General features: G+C 31.1%; 1 protein-coding gene across 1 annotated transcript; it reads left to right on the forward strand.

Moving 5' to 3' along the window:
- Positions 1 to 902: 902 nt before the first annotated feature.
- LOC127128670 (uncharacterized) lies at positions 903 to 2,843 on the forward strand. The gene is made up of 5 exons (XM_051058039.1): positions 903 to 1,063; positions 1,212 to 1,273; positions 1,498 to 1,624; positions 1,983 to 2,053; positions 2,585 to 2,843. The coding sequence occupies exons 1-5, from the start codon at positions 970 to 972 to the stop codon at positions 2,765 to 2,767; spliced, it is 537 nt and encodes a 178-aa protein (XP_050913996.1). The 5' UTR covers positions 903 to 969; the 3' UTR covers positions 2,768 to 2,843.
- The last annotated feature ends 9,218 nt before the right edge of the window (positions 2,844 to 12,061 follow it).

Consider the following 12,061-nt stretch of genomic DNA (forward strand, 5'->3'; position numbering starts at 1 on the left):
GTGGTCCAGGTTAGTTTTATCGGGGTCTTATGGTGGACGCCAATTGTACTCGTTGAAAGTAAAAATGTGTAACAACCTTTGGTGAATAAGGACCGTCAATGGCTTTAGGATTTTTGTGGTAATGAAAACTAGCTCACGTGAGGTGAGAAGTTACTATATGTGTGTATTTTCTTTGTGTTGTTAGTTAGTCCTCGTGCATCACAGTATTGAAGTATTTATAATTCTTTGGACTAGGATCCAATATCCCTAGGATACCACAACCACCCAAAAAATGTATAGTTAATTCCCTAAAATTCAAGGAGCATAATTGAATCCCACAACCATCAACGTCATGTTCGTTGACCCAATACAAATTTTATGCGTGATTGTACGTTATGGGTGGAGATAACAAGGTCTCAGGTGACGTATCCGGAGAAGGGACGCATTATCCAAAAGAGAGGCGTTCGAACCAATAAAAGGACGACTTGGTAAGGACAATGAGCATACGTCTTTCGCATCTCCCCTAATGTCTCTTCCAATTATAACAATATAGAATATTAATCTTACAAGTCAGTCACCTATTCACCACATTGAAAAATCAAGTCTACGGTAATAAACACTACTTCACCGAACAATTATAATTCCACGACAATGAGTAATCTTTATAAAATAATTAGAAAAGAACCAACGTAACAAATACTACTCCATTTTATTTTATTTTAAAAAAACATAATACTAAAAGGGATACTTCTAGTACACATCTTTATTACTACTTTAATAATCTGTATAATTTCGTGCTGTCCTAAGTTTTTAACATACCAAGGAATAATATAATCCTAATAAGTAGAAAAGGTGTCGGACCCTAACTAGCTTTGACTTGGTTTTGGACTTTGAACCCTTCTATAAAACTCATGTTTTGCTACTTAACTCTTCTCTCTTTCCCTTGTTAAGCATACTAAAAACATAACCATAACAAAAAGCAACACTGAGATGAAGTTCATCTTCATATTACTCTCAACCCTTTTACTAGGATGTCTCTTGGTTATGAATGTCCAAAGGAACACATCAACAATGGTTGTTTCAGGTAAAATAATATTGTCCATTTGTTTATCTACTTTCCAAATATCAAACTAAAGATTGCATGATGTAAGTTTTTTTGAGTTTTTTTTTTCTAAAATAAATACAAGAGATACTTCAACCGTGTATAATCCGATAAATTACCGTATATGCAGACGGAGAATGGAACAAAAACAAGTTTGAGATGAATGAAATTACCGTCATATCTGCTCAAAAGGTAGTTTTTCGCTCTCAAATATTAGTAACAAAAAGTTCATACTTATACCTATGTAGTTCGACCATATATATGGTCACGTCTGCGAGTATAGAACAGTTTAGTTGTAGTTTCGTTTATTTGAAATTTGAATGAATTAGGGTTTCAGTGTTGCAATATGCTCAACAATTTATATGGTGATTAATATTTTTGTTTCATGTTACTAATGATTAAATATCTATGATTAGGAACCTTTTGAGAGAACTATTGGAGCTTCTCATATGAGAAAGTTAGGATTTGGAACTCTCATGCATCATGAAGAAAAAAGTGTGGATTCTAAGAATATTGAAAAAGGAGAAACTTCAAAGATTTCAGGTGCAATTCATTGTGATGGATCAGATTATAAAATTGTAAAATGTAGTATTAAAGATGAGAAAAATATTAAACCAACAAGAAAGCTGAAAATGGATATTGGTTTTGTAGATTTCACTGATGATTATCATGGACCAAGGCATCACCTTCCAAAACATAACTAAGTGAAATGCATTATTTGTGAGTGATTTCATCAGTGTAGGAGTGGAAACTTTTTTGTATATCATGAGTATATATATGTATATATATATATATATACTTTGGCAATTAATTTTCTAGACTATATATGAAAATGGTCTTACAATTATGCTATATAGTAATGAAAGAAATTTTTATATATATATCTACTTCCATTCCACAGGTAAGGAGAATGGTGGTTTGAACAAGTCTTTCAGAAGCTTATTCCAATTGCAAAAGAGTGATGTTCATGAGGTGATTTACTTTAGTTTTAATACCAGCTTGAGATAAATTTTTAAATTTTTCCATCGTTAATTAAATATGTTTTGAATAGTTAAGGGACGTGGTATTTTTTTTAATTAAGAAAATAAAATGAATCTCGAGATTAATTTTTATTATTTTTTAAATATATGTAAATAATTTATGCAACTATTAAAAGTTATATTTTTTATTATTAAATAAGTTATTTTAGAAAGAAAAAACTTTTTAATTTGTTTGTTTCAAAATATATTTATAATTATTTTTTATATTTTTTGTATAGTTATTGTAATCTCTTTTTTTTCTTCATATCATTAATAAATATATTTAATAAAGAGTAACCTTTTTAAGCAAGTTACAATTTTTTAAATTATATTTCTAATTTTTTTTCATAGTTATTGTTATATCTTTTCTCCATATCATTAATAAATAATTTTAAATTCAATAAAATTAATTAAATTTTTAAAATTTGTATATTATTTCCTAAAATGATATTATTTCTAACTTGATTAAAATTGAAACAAACAGAAGCATATGATACTGAGGCGAAAGGTATCTTTGAGAGATGATGTGCCAATTAAGGGTAGGTCAGAGAAATCATCAAGGCATGAACAAGATATTGATGCTGCAAAAGAGATTGAAAGCCTCATGTATAAGGATTATAATAATAAGGGAAAGCCATCACATAGGCCACCTATCAATAATCCTTAGTGTTATATGATTTCAGGTTCACATTCAATTTTGTACTAAGTTGGTTGCAACTTATAGTAATCTAATCTCCTAGATATTTAATATAGTAATACTAAGTTTCAGTATTGTATATTAACTATGTTATATCTTTATAGCATATTTATTACATATAAGTGTTGAATCGCTTTAATTATTAGAGTGGCAGATATGGAGAAATTATGGGTGTTTAAAGTGATTTTCATTTTTCGAATTATTGGAGTGAATGTAGAGAATCATTTTCTAGACTTGTCCAATGACTTCTTCTATGGTCAAATAAGGGTGATAGTGGTCTTTCTAAGAAGAATTTGATCTTTGTTGCATCATCATCAATTGATTAATGAAACATGGAATTATCAACAACCTAGTCAATCAATGAATTAATCAATATAAAATCAATTTATACAATGTGTCTAACCGGAATTTCATTAATCAATTGAATTATTCTAACATTATAGTTACAAACAAATTTAATTACAAAAAAGATATTCTAGTTAACTTAATCACTATCAGACTTAAACTTTACAAAACATGTAATTTCTAAGAAAGAAAGAAAATTAAACATGCAACTTATGGAGAAAATTAAAGTGAGATAGGAAAATAGAAGATTGCATCAGAATTTATATTGGGTTCAACTCTTTCGTCCTTATTTTGCGCCTAATCTAGTCTTCAATGGAGGGAAATTGAAAATTCACAGTCTTCCACTATTTTGACAATTTTCGCAATGTGTATTTTATACAATCAATGACAAGATGCTGAAATTATAAACTAAGTTAACAGTTTTAATCTAAAATTTTCCTTCTTCTATTATACACAACCCAATTGGCTGAAATCCCTTGACCTTCACTTAGTCTTGATCGTCCTCTTACTCATATCCAAGATCCACTTCAAGCATTTGTTCTAAAATGGTCTTTACTCGATCCTATTGGTACATTGTCTAAACTTTTCGCATATCTGAAGGAACAAAAACTCTAAACTTCGTTCAGCAACAACATTTACTCACTTCTACTGAAGTCTTTGGATAAAGAAGAAGTATTTTTTTCTCCTTCTAGATTGTCTATTCTCTGCAACATCGCACAATATAAATCTTGATCTGCAACTGAAGAACTTCACAAGGATCAACAATGAATGACCCTCTTTTATGATAGATCTCACCCTCCCTAATAAATGATAAGTGTAACACCTTATTTCCCTAACTCAGGATTTAAGTAAATAATCAATATAACTCAACAAATAGAGTGTCACTCATGTTTCACCATAGCAAAAAGAACCATAAATAAAACTTTCAGAAATAAGTAGCGGAAAACCAATAAATTTAACATATAAATCTCAACAACAATGAATTAGAAAGTGGTTCAACAATCCTCAAAAGAAATAAAACATGCAGCAAAAGAAAACATAGAATGACATGTTCCCCAATGTTACATATCAGAGCGACTCCAATAAGACCCAAACGATAAATAACTAAAGAGGCACAACGACATCCTCTAACATCAAGCATTTACTCTTGCACCTGATCGTTTGTATTCCAAAGGAGCACAGACGGAACAACAAACAAAGGGGGTGGGAATACACTCAAATAATTTAACGGGAAAAACATAGCACGGGTAGTATCACACACAAACACCAAGACATAATCATCACACAACAACACATGTATTCATCATTCACCCACATCACCAAACGATCACATGTTCATTTACAACATCAAACAATCATAATGATAACTCGATCACAAATGCAAGTATATATGCAAATGTATCCTCAACTCGACTATAAATGCAAATGCAGTACCGACTATTTGGACATCAGAGGTATGTTACTGATATTCATCCACAACCACTCTCGATCCTACAACTGGACCAGAGCACACCAAATCGTTATTGATTCGTCACCATAGAATCAACAACGCTTCACTGATTCCCATTTACAGAATGCAGCTACTCGCTACTGATTCCACCACTAAATCAGAGCACACCAAAATCATTATTGATTACTCACCATTGAATCATCAACACTTCACTATTCCCATCATATGGGAATCAGCTACTCGCTCCCGATCCCACCATGTGTCCATAGCACACCACTGAACTGAAGTTCGCGCGCAAATGATGCATGACAAATGCACAATTACGTCAAATAAGGACACCAACATGCCATAACATCATCATCGGAGTGATGTGAAACCATGAAAGATAGATGTGATTGTTCTTCATTTTCAGAATTTGTACTCACACCATTGTCTTCCCAAGCGATATATGTTCTTTATGAATTTTATCCTTCTTGTTGTTGAATTCTAAGATTTCTCATGTTTCCTTTGTTATTTTTCAATTAGACATCCGAAAGAAACCGTTCATCCCCAAAGCGGATGCAATAAAGTTATTAGTTTTTTTCATGTAGAAATTGTTTGTCGTCTTCTTCATTTCATTCTTCTTATGGTTTTGGTTGACTTGCACCATTAATAATTGTAGTAGGAATTAAAAGATCATTTTTTACGGCATCTCATACTTCTACATATTGTGCTTCTAGAAAAAATTGCATTCTAATCTTTTAAATACCGTAGCATTCACGGGTAAAACTTGGTGGTCTATTAATGTTTGATCTCTTTCTTAATAAAGGTTTTGCGTAAGTCATTTTATCTCATATCTAGGAGAAAGCTACCTTAATATTCTTTGATGCCAATTGTAGCTATAGAGTGCAACCTAAGAGGGGGTGAATTTGGTTTTATGAATTTTTTCATTTTAATTTTGCAGATGTTTTTTTATTTTTATTTTTCCGATATAATAGTTATGAACTTAGAACCAAAATGCATAAAAATAAAAGTGAATAAAAGTAAATGACATGAGAGATTTATCCTAGTTCTTCTTTTCAACTTAAGGGTACATCTAATCCTTTCACATCTTGAAGGATTTTTCACTATGTTAGATATTTGTACAAACCTCGCACCAAGATCTTTCTTACAATATTCTAACATAAACACCAAACCTATTTTGGACTTTGAATCAACTCAATTCAAATGACATTTTCACAAACACCAACACTACGGTGGATATTGAATCTCCCTGAATCAAAGAATCTTTTACAATACAAACAGAAAATATATCACTTTTTATTTGCAAACACTTTAAGAAAATATACACACTTTATTTATAAATTAAGTCACCACACACTTGGTGATCAATTACAATCCTTGAACAAATTTGAATATAAGAAGTTGCTCTAAAATCAATTTCAATAGATAATTGATCTTCTCTTTCAATGTACAAATCAATAATATATGAGCCTTAAGTGCTCAGAAATTTTAATGAAATTTTTGTAATGATATAAAAGTTTATCCATAAAATTTCATTGTTTTATGATGTATGAACACTTTGAAAATTGTTTTTATTGTATGTGAATTTTGTATGAAAGAGGTTATTTGAAAACTAATGTATTTTGTATTAAATACATCCTAAGAAACCTCTGTGAATTGACGCAAAATTTTGAGACATTTTCTTGAAGCTTTGCAATAATTTAGAATGACAATGATTGATGAAAAGACAAATTTTAGCATTTTGTACAACATTTCTTAAATCAGTTAAACAGATACCTGATTTAAAAAGTGTCAAATAATTTTTAAATTTTAAACAACAACGAAAATAAGTTAATTATGGGGGTTTTCAAAGTGTGATTACGGCGGTTTCAATATGCCACAATATATTAAAAAAAACATACTAAATTCAAATTTAAATAATGGTTAAAAACATCTAAATTACAGTGGTTCCATCTACCACAATTTATGAAAAACTGAATAAATTCAAATTTAATTGACAGAATGGATGTGTAATCAATTGCATGAATAGTGCAATCGATAGAACTCAAGTAAAACTTAATTTATTTTATTTTTAAAAAACTTGACATGAAATTTCTTGATACATGAATATTTAGAAAAAAATTAGCGAAGAAGAGATGAATATTTTTAGCACCTAAAGCATTATATAGAATGATTTGACATTGAATACCTCTCTTCATGATCAAATTATCTTTTCCTTCAACATCCAATAACTTCTGCAATCTTGATGTTTGATTTAGATAGATTTGAATCTTTTTCTTCTTTAAAAATATTTTGTTTTCATCTAAAATAAACTAATATAGATGATGAACATCTTCATACAATTCATATGATTTGAGTCGAAAGAGAGAAAAATTGAATCAAGAACTTAAAATCCATAATTTTCCCATTTTATTCGAATAAGTGGTGCGAGTCAGTGATTCTATTTAAAGAATCGTGTCATTTAAATCATATTTACAGAACAAAAATCCAGAATTTAAATTATTTTTTTATTCGAATCAACTTTTAACTTGATTCGAATCAAGTTTGCATCTGATTCAAATCATAGAAACTTGTGATTTGATCACATTGGCAGTGGAAAAACATGAATTTCACATTCATTTATTGATTCGAATCATGAATATCCTTATTTGAATCACACTTCAAAAAATTACTATTTTAAGAAAAAATGAAGTGTTATATTAAATCTAAGATTATAACACAAATGATCGACTAATTTGACTTGAACCATTTTGTAACGAATTTTATCTCGGAGTTTGATTTAATGCATATAAAACTAGATTTAACAATTAACATGATTTAAATACATTTCACTAAATTCTAAGATATGTGCAAAACCTAACTTAGATGAGACTCAATAACCAAAAGTGATAAACAATAAGATAGAAAACAAGACAAGCAGTAAAATCAAAATTTTAGAAGGGCAAAGAAACTTCATATGGATGTATCATAATCGATTATGGATGTGTCAGAATCGATTATGCACCCTATTATGAATAATAATTGATTATGGTGGTGGTATAATCAATTATAAAGATCTAATAATCTACTATGGTTCATATCCAATCAAAAAAACTTTTATTTTCTAGCGTATAATTGATAATGGTCGTAGCATAATGGATTAAGGTCTGAATTGGACTTTTCCAAAGTTTTCAAAGTTTTCTAAATCATTTACTATAAATGCAAGTCTTAGTGCTCATAAAAACACAAGTTATATGAAAACAACTTTTGTTCTACTCTCACTATGCTCCTAATTTTCACAATCACTTTAAATATAATTTTAATCTTAAGAGAGTAACTATTTAATAGATATTTCTTGTGTAACCCATGTTTTATTTTATGATTTATAATTATAAATAAATAGAGGGTTGTTCTCTTAAACTATGAAAAATATAAAGGTTGCAAGTTAAACTTGAGGTAAAAAATTGGTGCAAGAAGGTTGTGGATCAATCATGTGCTAAAATCTTTGTGGTAGTGGAAATTTCAAGGCGTCATCCTTGGAGACTAGAGTATGTCTCGTTCTTTTGGACCGAACCAGTATAATTCGGTGTGTTACTTTCTTTTCCCTTGTCTTTTATTGTATTGTATCTTATATTTCTAATATCTTTCTCTTCTTCTACTCTATTTTTAAAATTAGCTTAATAATATTTTTATCATAATTCTCTCTTGTGTTTGAAATCATTTCGATAACGAGTGACATTAGAGTCTAACTCTTATTTAAAGACTAATTGTCTCAAAAGATAGAATGACTTCAAATAATTTTTTAAATAAACTTGTGTTTTTTAATGGTAAAGTGTATGCTTACCGAAAAGAGAAAATAATTTTTTTTATTGAAGCGATGAGTTGTGATATTTGGGACGTTGTTAAAAATAGTTCTTTTTGTTCTCACTCACACCAATTTAATGATGTAGCAAAAAACTAACCTAAATATTTATGGATCAAAGAGGATAAATAAAAATTGCAATATAGTTTGAAAGTTAAAACTAGCATCAATATCGCTTTAGACATTGATAAAAAAAAATCTTTCGAGTATTACATTGTAATACTGTTAAAAAATGTGGGATACCCTTTACGTTAACTATAAGTGTACTATCGAAGTAAAAAGGGTTAGGACGAACACATTGACCCATAATATGAATCATATTTAATGAAACTTGAAAAAATATTCAAGATATTCAAAAACCTTTCAATCATACATTAAATCGTGGTAAAATATTTTTAAATGAGGATTTGGTTCACTGAGTCCTTAGATGCTTGAGCCATGAATAGCAATCTAAAGTCAAAATGATTTCTAAAACTAAAGATTTATCTACTATGGATTTGCCTATTTTGTTTGGTTAATTACAAGAACAAAAGATTGAATTAAATTGTCTTACTAAAAGCAAAGAGACAATAAGAAAAATAAAGGATAAAGGACTTGCACTAAAAACAATATATGTCAAAGACATCGAGACAGAAGATAAAAACAACCAAAATGAAAGTGATGGAGACATGGATATTCTATTTCACAAATTCAAAGAATTATTAAGGCACGAAAACAACCACCTAACTCTTAAAGTATATATATATATATATATATATATATATATATATATATATATATATATATATATATATATATATATATATATATAATATATATATATATATATATATATATATATATATATATATATATATATATATATATATATATATATATATATATATATATATATATATATATATATATATATATAATATATATATATCTATATATATATATATATATATATATATATATATATATATATATATATATATATATATATATATATATATATATATATATATATCATCCTTTATTCCAATATGTTTTAGTGCAAAAAAAAAGTTTCACATTAAGTCAAATTATCCGAAAAACGGAAGAAAATCTAAAAGCTGCAAAATAACACAAAATTATTAAAAAGAACTTACACAATGTGAAATGACAACAATATAGATTTACCGAGTAAATTTTAAAAAGAGAAAGAAGACAACCTATGTCCCTTAACAAATTACTAAAAATATGAGAAATTTTTACAAAAATAACCCAATTTTTCAAGGAAATTTCCAAAATATCTCTGGTTTCAAAAAAAATTCAAACGACCCCACTTTTAGGAGGAGGCGCCAATTCAATTGGCGACTCCTCTTAAAAATTGAATGGATGCGCCAATTGGATTGGCTAGGGCACATGCCCTAGCCAATCCAATTGGCCCCCATGTGTATTTTTACAAAGGAGGCGCCTATTGGATTGGCACCTCAGTGTTAAATGCAGTTTTTTGGCTAAATGGTCTACGTGATACATAATTTTGAAATAAGACCAATTGATATTAATGAAATTTTCCGTTTACACATAAAAGCCTAATGGTAATGACCGGGATCACCTAACTGACCTTCGGTCCCACATCCCCTAGCTACCCTAACACGTGGCTCTAACCCATGTTGATGATTCACTACTGGTGTTTGAGCATCTGAGGGGCAAGGAGCGTCACTACCAACTGCAGGAGATGGCCTGTTGAGGTAGTCAGACAAGTCGGCATAGTCTTCGGTATGCATCAAGGGTGTACTGCCGTAACTGAGTTCATGACCCATGTCAGAGTAGTTGGTTTGTGTTTGACTCACTGGTGGACGACCGGGACGGTTGAAGGGAGACATGGGTATGAATGATGCATCGAGGAAAGGTTGGAAAAGTTGTTGGGTGTTTGTTATAGATAGGGTTGTTGGAGGTTTTGGTTTTATGAGGTTTGGGCTTATTGGCTATGGTAGGAAGAGGGGCGGTTGGTGTTGAATGATCGTTGGATGTTCTGGCTAAGGCGGCTTTGGTAGGGTGATGTGGTGGGTACGAAGCAATGTTGGGTCTCCGGTTTATGGTCAATTTGTTGGTGGTGGTATGGGGTATGCTCTTGGTATTGGGGTTGGGTGTATGGCATGTTTTCGTTGTATGTTTATGTGTTGGTTGAACAGAACGTTTGACGGACAGGGGGTTGTGTGTATCCGGTATGACAATGTTGTTAGGGGTTTGATGTTGAGGTGTTAGGTGTGTAAGTTTGTTGGCGTGGGTCGTACAGGTACATATCCTCGGCGATGAACTGAAAACCAACCGATATGTACCGAGCCATATAAGTACGACTTGGTTTTTCTTCATTTGGCATGACTGCGTCAGTTAAGACATGGTCATGGTGGTGCTTCCATTTGCGAAACTCCGATCTTGCGAAGCTTTGCCATGGATTGAAGTTCCATTGGTCGCTAACTTTACGCATATGCCATTCTCCTAGGCTTGATGGGGGTATGGGATGTTTTGGGGCATACCCAACTGCAACTTCACACGATCACTGTTGTGCATCTCTACAGTTGTGAATCGTATTATCGGTGTGCATGCAGTCCATACGGCCGCGTCTTCAGCGTTGACCTCATGGTCATGATCCAAATTAAGGTATGGACGCCAAATGAACTGAAATGTGAAAGAAAATAGGATTATAATCTAGGTAGAAGAAGTTAACAAATTATAACGAAATAATGAGGTTATTATCCTTATGTCTGTCGGTCAAAGGTGATCCAACAGATTGTGATACTGAGTAATACAATGTCTAGGACATCTATTATAACTCATACCACGTGCAGACCATCTACACCAAAAAGGTAAAAATATTAGTTAGAGATAATAATCTTTAAAGAAGTAAGTAAATATATATCAATTTAAACAGTTTACTTTTGTGCATACAGGAATGTGAAAGGGTTGTTGTTGACGGGTGCTAGGGACGGTAGTCTTGACCAACCTCATGCTTGGAGCAAAACAGCACATCCAGAAAATATAGATGTGTCTTTGTGTGAGTTTTTGCACAAGGAGCTATAGAGATAGGCTAGACAAGCAGATCCTCAATTGTAACTTCCTATTCTATCTACATGTCTAAGTAAAAGTAAATACATAATATACATGTTAGAACCACTACCTTCGGAAAATAAAAAAGAAGCAATTAAAAGCATAATGTAACACCTAGTTTTTATTATTCGAACATCTTCGGTAGAATGCTTATCTAAGTATAAACTGTTATAATATGACTTAAGGCGTGAAAGGAGTATACATTGACCTCTTGAGTTATCGTCTAACAAATCAGTCTCCAAGAGGTCCATGCAAATTGAATTTGCATAGTTGATTTTACCATTAACAGCCTTACCTTCAATGGACAGTCCCAAAAGCATGTAGGCGTCTTCTAACGTCACGGTACACTAACCAGTTGGGAACCAAAATGTGTGTGTCTCTGGACGCCATCTTTCGCATAAAGCAAGAATGAATTTGTTATCTACCGACCAAGACAAAATCTTGCTTATATGACCAAAATCGGCGAGTTCAACATAAGGTTGAATCATCGGTCCATATGGACATATTCGTGGACCCGAGTCCGGAACCTTGAAACATCCTATAAACG

This window comes from Lathyrus oleraceus, chromosome 3 (genome assembly GCF_024323335.1).
Source record: "Lathyrus oleraceus cultivar Zhongwan6 chromosome 3, CAAS_Psat_ZW6_1.0, whole genome shotgun sequence".
NCBI lineage: Eukaryota > Viridiplantae > Streptophyta > Magnoliopsida > Fabales > Fabaceae > Lathyrus > Lathyrus oleraceus.

Coding starts and splice junctions, on each gene's coding strand:
- LOC127128670 (XM_051058039.1), top strand. CDS start 970: ATGAAGTTCATCTTCATATTACTCTCAACCCTTTTACTAGGATGTCTC. Junction 1,625..1,982: donor AGAAACTTCAAAGATTTCAG/GTGCAATTCATT, acceptor TCCATTCCACAG/GTAAGGAGAATGGTGGTTTG. Junction 2,054..2,584: donor AAAAGAGTGATGTTCATGAG/GTGATTTACTTT, acceptor TGAAACAAACAG/AAGCATATGATACTGAGGCG.